Source organism: Anolis carolinensis, chromosome 6 (genome assembly GCF_035594765.1).
Source record: "Anolis carolinensis isolate JA03-04 chromosome 6, rAnoCar3.1.pri, whole genome shotgun sequence".
In the NCBI taxonomy this organism is placed as follows: domain Eukaryota; kingdom Metazoa; phylum Chordata; class Lepidosauria; order Squamata; family Dactyloidae; genus Anolis; species Anolis carolinensis.
The window spans coordinates 68,387,458-68,400,748 of NC_085846.1; the positions used below are offsets into that span (position 1 = coordinate 68,387,458).

General features: G+C 38.4%; 1 protein-coding gene across 1 annotated transcript in view; it reads right to left on the bottom strand.

Moving 5' to 3' along the window:
- Nucleotides 1-13,291, bottom strand: part of LOC107983016 (prostatic acid phosphatase) — a 38,742-nt gene that overhangs the window by 8,064 nt on the left and 17,387 nt on the right. The window contains exons 6-8 of the mRNA XM_016994674.2: nt 11,813-11,917; nt 5,223-5,355; nt 1,165-1,247 (exon numbers count right to left, since the gene is read on the bottom strand). Coding sequence (XP_016850163.2) covers nt 1,165-1,247; nt 5,223-5,355; nt 11,813-11,917 — 321 coding nt within the window. The remainder of the gene's footprint in view (nt 1-1,164; nt 1,248-5,222; nt 5,356-11,812; nt 11,918-13,291) is intronic.

Consider the following 13,291-nt stretch of genomic DNA (forward strand, 5'->3'; position numbering starts at 1 on the left):
TTACAACAGATTTACACTGCAGTCCTTATCAACACTAAGGCCCCTTCTACATTGCCATATAAAATCCAGATTTTCTGCTTTTAACTGGATTATATGACAGTGTGGACTCAGATAATCCAGTTTAAATCAGATAATATGGATTATCTGCTTTGACAATCTGGATTATATGACAGTGTGGAAGCGGTCTAAGGTCCCATCTACATTGCCATATAAAATCCAGATTATCTGCTTTGAACTGGATTACATGGCAGTGTGCACTTTTAACCTGATGTTTTAATTCTGCGTTGTGTTTTTAACTTATTGTGTATATTTTTTATTGGTTTTGTTTTTGGCCTGATGTTTTATATTTTATCATTGTTTGTATTTTGATTTTGCTGTAAACCGCCCCGAGTCCCCTTCGGGGGAGATGGAGGCGGGATACAAATAAACTTATTATTATTATTATTATTATTATTATTATTATTATTATTATTATTATTATTATTATAGTCCACTTCAAGACAGATCATTTGGATTATCTGCTTTGATAATCTGGATTATATGGCAGTGTAGATCTAGCCTAAGGCAAGGCAACTATCAGTAACTTGGGTCGCATCTACACGGCCATATTATAAAATCCATATTATCTACTTTGAACTGTATTTTATGAGTCTACACTGCCATATAATCTAGTTCAGATCAAATAATCTGGATTATCTGATTTGATAATTTGGATTATATGGCAGTGTAGAAGGGGCCTCAGTGGATGATAACAGTTGTATCTTCAGGTCCTCCTGGAGATCATAACTGGCCATAGAAGTCATGTTACCTCCTAGACAATTTTAAAGTCCCAATAATTTTTAAAATCCCAATATAATCCAGAAAATCAAAGCAGAAAATCCACATTATCTGTTTTGTACTGGATTATGTGAGGGCCTTCTACAAAGCCATATAAAATCCAGATTATCTGCTTTGAACTGGATTGCATGGCAGTGTGGACTCATATAATCTAGTTCAAAGAAGATAGTGGTGATTATCTCCTTTGATAATCTGGATTACATGGCAATGTAGAAGGGGCCTTAGTTTAAACTTGAATTGAGAAAGGACATTTCTAAAACCCTCACTGGCATTTTGAAGTGGAATAGCAAGAGAAAAGAAGTTATATGTATGGTCAATAATACTTACTCCTGAATACATTTTCATTTTCAGTTCATTGTTAGGATAGGTAGCTTTTGTCATGTCATCCAGAATAGCTTTCACAAGAACACCTAAATTGGTATGAAAAAGAAAAAAAGTGCTAACGGAATTGCGAGGCATTTCAGTACATATTGCTGCTTACAGTGGGTCTGACTACTGTAAAAAAAGGATGGTTATTATTATTTGAAACACAACAAGATGAGTCTACAGCAGACACTCTGCTGGCTGTTGTACTGGAACACTCTTCCCAAGTGTTGTTGTTGTTATTATTATTAACACTTCCCAAGTGTTGTTGTTGTTGTTGTTGTTGTTGTTGTTGTTGTTGATCTGACTATTTAATCTGCATGATCTCCTGATCCTCTGAATTGCAGCTCCTTTCATAATCAAAAGCAACTTTTAAAAAAATCACACATGGGCCACTTCTACACGGCGAGATAATCCAAGTTATCAAGCCAGAAAATCCACATTATCTGATTTAAACTGGATTATTTCAGGCCCCTTCCACACAGCTGAATAAAATCCCACGTTATCTGCTTTGAACTGGAATATATGGCAGTGTGGACTCAGATAATCCAATTCAACCCAGTTCAAAGCAGATATTGTGGGATTTTCTGCCTTGATATTCTGGATTTTATGGTTGTGTAGAAGGGCCCTTAGTCTACACTGCCATATATTTTAATATATTGGGTTTATGGTTCCCGTCCCCTTGATCTGGTCATGTAAGTGTTATTTATTGTTATAATTGTATTATTTTACTTTGTTTAATAATGTGTTATTACATTGTTATGTAATCTTTGTGTTGTTTTTATGACTGGAAACTGCCCCGAGTCCCATCCGGGAGATAGGGCGCAGGGCCGTAGCCAGAAAAAAAAATCGGGAGGGGTTTTGAAAATTTCAGGGGGGTGGGGTGGGGGGTGGGGGTTGAACCCCTAGCACACACCTCTCCCCGCTACAAACCTGTCAATATCTGCTTGAGATAGTGCCTGGAGCGACTCTTAATGTTTTGCATCTCATAGACTTAGCATGGGGATTTGGTTAACCAGTTTAAATTCATGAGTAAACCAGGTTTTTTTTATAACCTGAAAAATGCCCGGGGGGGGGGGGGTTGAACCCCTAAAACTGCCCCCTCGCTACAGGCCTGATATAAATAAAGTTTTATTATTATTTTATTATATAATCCAGTTCAACTCAGATCATGTGGATTTTATATTGCAGTTTAGAATGGGTTGTAGACTCATAGAATTCAGTTCAAAGTAGATAATGTGGATTATCTGCTTTGATAGCCTAGATTATATGGCAGTGTACAAGGAGCAATTGGCAAAACTTGGAAGTAACACATTACAAGTAGTGATGTTACCTGTAAAGTGCTTTAATTTAGGGCAGTGGTTCCCAACCTGTGGTCCGTGGATCACCAGTGGTCCACAAGAACTAAAATATGGTCCACAGCCTCACTGTTGCAACAAGAGCGACTAGTCTCGCGAAACCCTCTTATAGTGCTGAGGTTTATTAAATGTAGTTTTCTGTGGGCGAGTAGATGGTAACTACTGGATGGCATATGTTCTGTATCAGAAACTAGAGCTGATGTGGTCTATCCAATGCAATTTTCTGAATCAGCACACACAATAACCAACCTGAATCTAAAGTTGACCAAAAACTGATTCGTAATCCTTTTGGTACTAATGTTGGATAGAGGTCAAGTGGTCCCTGGTCAAAAAAAAAGGTTGGGAACCACTGGTTTAGAGAGTGATGAGGGTATAACTATGCTCCTTTGACAAAACAATTGTAACTTTTTAAAAATTATTTTAAATATATTTTTATTGAAGTTTTACCTTATAAGATAGAGTAAATTAACATCAAAAGAGTGAGAACATTTGATTGTATAGAAAGTGGGAAAACTGCAATTAAAAAAGGATCAAAAAGGGAGAGAGTGAGAAAAAAACCCAAAAACCAAAAACAAAGCTAAAGTGTATATGTATGTGTGTGTGTGTGTGTGTGTGTATATATATATATATATATATATAAACGAATGGCGATATAAAATGCGAAAGTACTTGGTAAAGAAACACACCAAAAAGCAAAAGCAAAAAAGCATTAGCACTGGCATTAAACACTTCGAGTAAAATCGCTAGGTTAGAAGCAGCTGACATTGGTAAAGAACTGCCAAAAACTGTTAAAGTTAAACTAAACAATCATTGTTGTTCCAGTACAACAGTTGGAAAATATAATAATAATAATAATAATAATAATAATAATAATAATAATAATAATAATAATATTAGTCAGGATTTTCCAAGCATCATTTGGTTAACAGAGAGATGTAGAAGAATAATACAACGTGCATTTATGATAAGTCTATATTTCATTAAGGCTAGTAATAAATCATGTTCTTACTCCTAGAATAGTATATTTTTGCTTTTTAGTACATTAAAAATACTTTTTAATGTATTTCCTTAGATGGTAGAATATAAATGCCTGCATTTCAGGCAGAACTATCCTATGGTCTGTTGTATCACTTTTTATTTTAGGAATGTTCTTTTATTATATAAAATAAAGCATAATAAATTATAATATGCAGGCAGTGAGTCAGAGCATTTCTACAAATAAATAAACTAGGATGTCTTAATGAAAATATCAGTGTTGAGTCCATCCTGTTCTAATTATACTATCTATTGTTCCAGATGTCATCAATTAAACAGTCTAGCTCCCTCCTTTTCCAGTAAAGCACTCCAGTAAGATATCCCAGAGATCTCCATGCTAATTCAGATATTCCCAGGAATATAACAATTTCTCCACAAATATGCTCAGTTAGTTTTCTATTTTGCACAAGGTCCAGAATCCCTTGAAATACACCTGAATTATCTGCTTATTTTCACTGTTTCAATTGTAACTTTTTTCTGATGAGGAAAATGTTTTTGAGAAGACACTCAGGCCCCGTGTACACTGTCAGATAAAATCCAGATTATCTGTTTTGAACTGGATTATATTAGATTACATTGCCATACAGTCTAGTTCAGGTACAGTAGAGTCTCACTTATCCAAGCTAAATGGGCCAGCAGAAGCTTGGATAAACGAATAACTTGGATAATAAGGAGGGATTAAGGAAAAGCCTATTATACATCAAATTAGGTTATGATTTTACAAATTAAAACAGAGCCAGAGCCACTAATAAGAATCGTGCTAAGCACAATAAAATTAAAACAGACACGACACCCGAGGAAGTGATAACGAAACAAGGGGAACAGCCTGGGAGACCTTGTTGTTTTCCAGTTCTTGGCGTTGCGAAGCAAACGAAGAATTCCTTTGAATATAGAAACTGTCATCTTGGACACTGAATATTTTTACTACTATTGACATTGGCCCAAGATTCTACTCAACTCCAGGAATAATATGGACTTAGTTGTCTCTTTATGTCTGTTATTTACTTCTGATATAGTGTACTTTGTGAGAGTATGACATGGATATTGTACCTTTGTTTATGAAATCCTGAAAGCAATTCTGTTATATGCAATATAGTTTGAAGAGAATTACTTTAATATAGAGTTGTAGAAACCTGAATTGTATTACATTTCTTGGGATTGTTACAAGAGTGTATATACACATGCATTATTGTTCTGTATCAGTTTACAAATTAAGCACCAAAACATCATGTTATACAACAAATTTGACAGAAAAAGCAGTTCAATACGCAGTAATGTTATGTTGTAATTACTGTATTTATAAATTTAGCCAAAATATCCCGATATATTGAAAACATTGACTACCAAAATGGCTTGGATTATCCAGAGGCTTGGATAAGCGAGGCTTGGATAAGTGAGACTCTATTGTATATACTGCTTGCTCAAAGAAATCAGGGTATAAGGCAAGCATAAATAAATGTTGGCCTTTCAGGTGTTTTGGACTTCAATTCCCACAATTCCTAACAGCTGGTGGAGGGCTGAAGTTCGCCCATACCTGGTATAAGGTCTGGATTGCAGCATACTTGTCAAGGAGCTAGGAGAGGCTGCCTTAGCCTACCGGGAAGGTGTTGTTTTTGGTTTTGTGCTTACCTCCTTGCAGCCGTGATTTCTCTTCTCTTTTGTGAACCCCAAACAAGGCACTTAGAGCCAGCCCCATCAGCTGTTTCATTTGTCCCATAGCTTGTGGGGTGGCCCAAGCCGGTAAAGGATGAGAATGAATTTGCTACAATAAAGAAAAAGAAAGATTTCTCTGTGGCACACCCGTCCCTTTTTCATTCCCATTTGCTCTGTTGTTTTATAGCCTTTCCTATTTATATATGTCTTAAAACTCCTCTGCTGCACTTTTTGGCTTACACAGGACCCAAAGTTGATGAACACAATGCACAAAATTGGTTTTATTTTTTTTAAAAAATGAAATAAAACAAACAGATGCTATATGGGCTAATTCTGTGATGGAACTGCTCCTATTAGGGCCTGGCGGTCAGGACCCCTGTGGGGGGTCACAAAGGGGGTCTCAGAGGGGTCCCCAAAGACCATCGGAAACCACATATTTCTGATGGTCTTAGGAACCCCTTTGGCAGAGAAGGCTAGATGTAGGTGACCCACATCTCCAAAACTCAAGGCCAATGCCCACCAAACCCTTCCAATATTTCTGTTGGTCATGGCCTGGCTGTGGCGCAGGCTGGTTAGCAGCCAGCTGCAACAAATCACTCTGACCAAGAGGTCATGAGTTCGAGGCCAGCCCGTGCCTGCATCTGTCTCTGTTCTATGTTATGGCATTGAATGTTTGCCTTATATGTGCAATGTAATCTGCCCTTCGGGGTGAGAAGGGCGGAATATAAATACTGCAAATAAATAAATAAATAATGGTAGTTCTGTGTGCCAGGTTTGGTTCAAGTCCATCCTTGGTAGAGTTCAAAATACTGTTTGATTGTAAGTGAACTATAAATCCCAGCAACTACAACTTCCAAATGATAAATCAATCCCCCACAACCCCACTAGTATTCAAATTTCAGCATATCAGGAATTTTTGTGCCAAATTTGGTCCAGATCCGTTGTCGTTTGGGTTCACAGTGCTCTCCAGAGGTTGGTGAACTACATCTCCCCTAAATTACTGTTAGTTCCTCTCAACCCCCCCCCCCCCCCAGTGATTTCTGTTGGTCATGGGGGGTTCTGTGTGGGAAGTTTGGCCAAATTCTACTGTTGGTGGGGTTCAAGGGGCTCTTTGATTGTAGGTGAACTATAAATCCCAGCAACTACAACTTCAAATGTCAAGGTCTATTTTCCACAAACTCCACCAATACATTTGGGCATATTGAGTATTCACGACAAGTTTGGTCCAGATCCATCATTGTTTGATTCCACATTGCTCTCTGGATGTAGGTGAACTACATCTCCCCTAAATTACTGTTAGTTCCTCCCAGTGTTTTTTGTTGGTCATGGGAGTTCTGTGTACCAAGTTTGATTCAGTTCCATTGTTGGTGGAATTCAGAATGCTCTTTGATTGTAGGTGAACTATAAATCCCAAATGACAAAATCAACCCTCCAACCCCACCAGTATTCAATCTGGGCGTATCGGGTATTTGTGCCAAATTTGGTCCAGTGAATGAAAATACATCCTGCATATCGGATATTCACATTACGATTCATAACAGTAGTAAAATTACAGTTATGAAGTAGCAATGGAAATAATGTTATTAAGGGGCCGTGGCATTAGGAAGGTTGAGAACCACTGTATTAGGGGAACTGGGGTCCCTTCTATACTGCCATATAACATCTAGACCAGGGTTCCCCAAACTAAGGCCTGGGGGCTGGATGCGGCCCATCGAAGCTATTTATCCGGCCCCCACGGCACAAGGGCAGAAGGGGGTTGGGCTAAATGACCCAAGGGGTCTCTTCTTCTCTTACAACCCTTATTATTATTATTATTATTATTATTATTATTATTATTATTATTGACACAACGACGTTGTATGACACAGCAAACAAGATAGATATGCTGGGTTTCGTTTCACGAAATCACAAGTCGAACACTTCCCAAGTGTCTAGGACTGTGTGATGTATTTTCGGATGATGCGTGCAGATCCCAGCAGGGTGGCTTTTTGCAGTTGGCAGATCGTGATTTTGTCAATGTCTATTGTTTCCAAATGCCGGCTGAGATCTTTCGGCACGGCACCCAGTGTGCCCATCACCCCCGGGACCACCTGCACTGGTTTCTGCCAGAGTCTTTGCAGTTCAATCTTGAGGTCCTGATAGCGGCTGAGTTTTTCCTGTTGTTTTTCGTCAATGCGACTGTCACCTGGGATGGCAACATCAATGATCCAAACCTTGTTCTTTTCCACAACTGTGATGTCTGGTGTATTGTGTTCCAGAACTTTGTCAGTCTGGATTCGGAAGTCCCACAGTATCTTTGCGTGCTCATTTTCCAATACTTTTGCAGGTTTGTGATCCCACCAGTTCTTTGCTGCTGGCAGGTGGTACTTGAGGCATAAGTTCCAATGAATCATTTGGGCCACATAGTTGTGCCTCTGTTTGTAGTCTGTCTGTGCAATTTTCTTACAGCAGCTGAGGATATGATCAATGGTTTCATCGGTTTCCTTGCACAGTCTGCATTTTGGGTCATCAGCTGATTTTTCGATCTTGGCCTTAATTGCATTTGTCCTGATGGCTTGCTCCTGGGCTGCAAGGATCAGGCCTTCTGTCTCCTTCTTCAGGGTCCCATTTGTGAGCCAGAGCCAGGTCTTCTCCTTATCAGCTTTTCCTTCAATTTTGTCAAGGAACTTTCCATGCAATGTTTTGTTGTGCCAGTTGTCAGCTCTAGTTTGTAGTGTGGTTTTCTTGTACTGGTTTTTTGTCTGCTGTGCTTTGAGGAGTTTCTGATTTTTGACTTCAATCAAAGCAGGTTCTTCACTTTGCTTTACATATTCTGCCAGGGCATGTTCTTCTTCTTTGACTGCTTGTTTGACTTGTAAGAGTCCTCTGCCCCCTGATCTTCTAGGCAGATATAGCCGGTCAACATCGCTGCGGGGGTGCAGGGAATGATGGATGGTCATGAGTTTTCTTGTTTTTCTGTCCAAATTGTCCAGTTCCATCTGTGTCCAGTTTATGATGCCAGCAGTATATCTTATGACAGGTATGGCCCAGGTGTTTATGGCCTTGATGGTGTTGCCTCCATTGAGCTTGCTTTTGAGAATTTTTCTGACCCTTTGTGTGTATTCTTTGCTGACCACAGTTTTCACATGTTCATGCTTGATGTTGTCCAGCTGTAATATGCCCAGATATTTATAGGCCTCTGGCTGGTGACACTTTATTGTTTGGCCATTAGGCATATTTATGCTCTCACTTTCAATGATTTTTCCCTTCTTCAATGCCACTGTCGAACATTTGTCCAAACCAAACTCCATGTTGATATCAGTGCTAAAAATTCGGACAGTGTTGGTCAGAGACTGAATTTCAGTTTCTGTTTTCCCATATAGCTTCAGGTCATCCATGTACATCAAATGTGAAATTTTGTGAGAATTCTTAGATGTTTGGTAGCCGAGATTTGTTTTTTGTAAGATTGTTGACAGAGGGATCATGGCAATAATGAAAAGCAGAGGGGACAATGAATCTCCCTGGAAAATTCCTCTTCTGATGTTGACAAGTCCATAGCTTTCATTCCCAACAAACAGTTCAGTTTTCCAGTGCTCCATCATGTTTTCAATGAAGGTGCCAACGTTTTTACAAATCCCGATGGCGTCCAGGCACTTGATGATCCAGCTGTGTGGGAGTGAGTCAAAGGCCTTTTTGTAGTCAATCCACGTCATGTGAAGATTAGCTTTTCGGCTCTTACAGTTCTCCAGGATCATTTTGTCAATCAATAACTGGTCTTTTGTGCCCCTGCTTTTCCGTTTGTTGCCTTTCTGTTCATCTGGCAAGATGTTTTTTTCTTCAAGATAGTCTTGAATTCTGTCAGCTATGATGCCAGTCAGTAGTTTAAACATAGTGGGCAGACACGTTATTGGCCTGTAGTTTCCTGGTGCTGCTCCTTTTGTTGGATCCTTTTGTATCCAACAAAACCCCTCCGCAGGTGCCACCTTGACGTGGTGGGGGGGCTTACCTGCTCCAATGATGACTGAGGGCTGTGCTGGCGGTAGTGTAACTACCAGCAGGTCCAACCAAGCCAGAGAGGCCTCAGCTGAGGAGCAGAACTAAGAGCACCTAACCCATTAGCATTATGGAGAATCAAACCCAAACGAAGTCTATACTGGCTCGGTCGTCGCCCAGGATAAAAAGGACCGCGGTGGATGCTGCTGATTCTGGACATCCATCGACAAGTGGGCTACGGAATCATCAAAACCCAAATGAACAGTCACAGAAGCGGCAGAAATACACAATGCCAGAAAACCGCACAATTATTATTATTATTATTATTATTATTATTATTATTATTATTATTATTATTAACATTGAGGCTGGGTGGCCATCTGTCAGGGATGCTTTGCTTGTGCTTTTGGTGCACAAAGGTAGAAGGAGTTGGATTAAATGGCCCAAGGGGTCTCTTCCAACCCTCTTTATTATTATTATTATTATTATTATTATTATTATTATTATTATTATTATTATTAACATTGAGGCTGGGTGGCCATCTGTCAGGGGTGCTTTGCTTGTACTTTTGGTGCACAGGGGCAGAAGGGGATTGGACTAAATGGCCCAAGGGGTCTCTTCCAACCCTCTTTATTATTATTATTATTATTATTATTATTATTATTATTATTATTATTATTATTATTATTATTAACATTGAGGCTGGGTTGCCATCTGTCAGGGGTGCTTTGCTTGTGCTTTTGGCGCACAAAGGCAGAAGGGGATTGGACTCAATGGCCCAGACTATCTGCTTTGAACTGGATTATATGGCAGTGTAGAAGGAGCCTGGGATAAAAGGCAAGAGGGGAAGGGAATCTCATAGAGGCCCCTTCTACACTGTCCTTATGTCAAGATTTGATCTCAGATTATCTGTTTATCTGAGATTATCTGGCAGTGCAGACTCATATTAAATCGGAAAACCTGGGATCATATCCTGGGAGATATGGCCTGTCTGGAAGGGCCCTTATATAATCCAGTTCAAAGCATATAACCTAGGATCAGATCCTGGAATATAAGGACAGTGTAGAAGAGGCCAGACTCAGTTTTTGCTTGGTGCACTGAGCATTTCTGTCATCTGTGCAAAATTTGGTTTAGGTCACTTTCATTAAGCCCAGAGGCATTTTTTAAAACAATGCTCACAATAATCATATTTGCTATGTGCTGAGTAGGGGATGAAATCCAAGCTGGAAAGAGAAGTTCACTACCAACCCTATTCCAACCATCATTTTGTTCCATATCTGTGGAGAAGATGAGTGATATTGTAGGCTGTCATTTCAGCCTTCATAGCACATGTAAAACATAGAGCTCAGGCCCCTTCTACACTGCCATATAAAATCCAGATTATTTTATCCAGTTCAAAGCAGATACAGTAGAGTCTCACTTATCCAACATAAACGGGCCAGCAGAACGTTGGATAAGCAAAAATGTTGGATTCTAAGGAGGGATTAAGAAAAAGCCTATGATTTTACAAATTAAGCACCAAAAACATCATGTTTTACAACAAATTGACAGAAAAAGCAGTCCAAAAGACAGTAACGTTATGTAGTAATTAATGTATTCATGAATTTAGCACCAAAACATCGCAATATATTCTAAACATTGGCTACTAACAAATTGACTACAAATAAAGATAGAATCACATAAAATGAATTTACAGTAGCAACATTGTCGGAAATTAAATCCATAAAAAGTTCAATCCTTGCTGCCTAGAGAAACAGCTGTGGATCGGGATGGGAGGCAAACTGTGTTGGATAATCCAGAATGTTGGATAAGCGGATGTTGGATAAGTGAGACTCTACTGTAATATGGTTTATCTGCTTTGATAATCTGGATTATATGTCAGTGTCGAAGGAGCCTCGGGGCCCTACCACACAGCCATATAACCCAGAATATCAAGGCAGTTAACCCACAATATCTGCTTTTCAACTGGGTTACCTGAGTCCATACTGCCATATATCCCAGTTCAAAGCAGATAATGTTGAATTTTATTCAACTGTGTGGAAGGAGCCTCAAACTCTCCAATATATCACAGAGGAAAACTGGGAAACATATGGCAAAGCAATGTCAGTGTGTGGTCAAAATGGCCAAAGTTATCCATGAAGAACGTAAAAAATGGGAGATGTTCAGTGGTTTGCTTTTTGCCTGAGGCCCCTCCTATACGGCCATATAATCCAGATTATCAAACAGATAATCCACTTTATCTGCTTTGAACTGGATTAAATTAGTCTACACTGCCATATAATCCAGTTTAAAGCAGATAATCTGGATTTTATATGAAAAGAAAATGATGACTTCTTGGCTTCTTGGGGAAGGTGCCTGCATAGAAAAAGCCTTCACTACTGGTAGTAGCATCACTGTTGTATTCTATTTTATGACAGTTGGAGGGCCTTTCCAGGTTGTTTATCCCAGGTTATCTGGCAGTGGGGCCTCATATATTCCAGTTTAAAACAGATAATCTGGGATCCAATCATGGGATAAATGGCAGTGTGGAAACGCCCATAGTAGTTTAATACCTGGACAATTAAATATAAATTAATATAAATTAATATAAATACCTGGACAATTAAAGCATCATAGGCATTCCAGAGTTTATGATTGGTAAAATCGAGAACACTCTTTGTATCAAATCCCATTTTAGCTGCCATTTTACCAATGAATTTCTGCAAAATAAAACAAAAGAAGTGTCAATGGTTTGTCCAATCAGATCAATGTGTGCACATTTCAGACCTCTTTCTGCAAATATGTTTTTAAACAAACTTTTCTGACCAATTTGAAACTTGGTATTCAGTGCTCAATTCAAAGGCAATGCGTAAAATAAATGAATGAACGAAAAATTGAACACAAAGCCAATAAAATCAAACTTAATGAAAAGGTAAGAAATTTTTTAATATCTAATAAAACCAGCATTAAAAGGAATAAAAGAACCCAGTAGCAATTTTGAAATTAATTTGCTTATTCTAACATGTGCTTTTGTGGATATCCGTCATTTTCTTTGGACGCCTCTGAAATAATTGTTTGATGTGCACAAAAGCTTGTATAGATGTGCCCAAGTCTGAACTTAAAAAAAAAAAATCAGGTTCAGCATCTTAGGTAAAGGTAAAGGTTTTCCCCTGACATTAAGTCTAGTTGTGTTAGACTGGGGGTTGGTGCTCATTTCCATTTCTAAGCAGAATAAAATTCGTTTCTGACACAATAAATAAATGTGCAGAGGGTCACATCTGGTGGTCAAAATAAGTCATTGCAGTCAGTGTTTTCTTCTCTTTTACTTTTGCTGATATTATGAACTCTGGACTTAGATCTAAGATCAGAGCATATGAAAGAAGAGGATCAGTAGAAATGACAGGAAAATCTGGAGCTATGTCACAAGTGAGTTTAGATGAGCTGAAGTCCTTAAAACTTACGATAGCACAAACGGACTCTGATTTTAAAAGAGAGTTGAAACATTGTAGATGGGAAACGAGAAATGTAGAGAGAGAAGTGAAATACTTTGACAAAACTGTAATGCATAAATTAAAAAGTCTAGAATCTAAAACAAGAAAGAGAAGTTGTAGAGAAAAAAAATGGAAAAATCGAGAATGTGAGTGTGATTGCATTGACTGAACTGGGAGGAATGTAAAACATGTCAATATTTTCGGAATTACAGTAGAGTCTCACTTAACCAACGCTCACTTAATCCAACGTTCTGGATTATCCAACGCATTTTTGTAGTCAATGTTTTCAATACATTGTGATATTTTGGTGCTAAATTAGTAAATACAGTAATTACTACATAGCATTACTGCGTATTGAACTACATTTTCTGTCAAATTTGTTGTATAACATGATGTTTTGGTGCTTAATTTGTAAAATCATAACCTAATTTGATGTTTAATAGTCTTTTCCTTAATCCCTCCTTATTATCCAACATATTCGCTTATCCAACATTCTGCTGGCCCATTTATATTGGATAAGTTTGACTCTACTGTATTTCAGAACAACCAAATGAAAATATTCAAGCTACTCTTATGGAGAAGCAATGTGATGAGTTGGAAAAG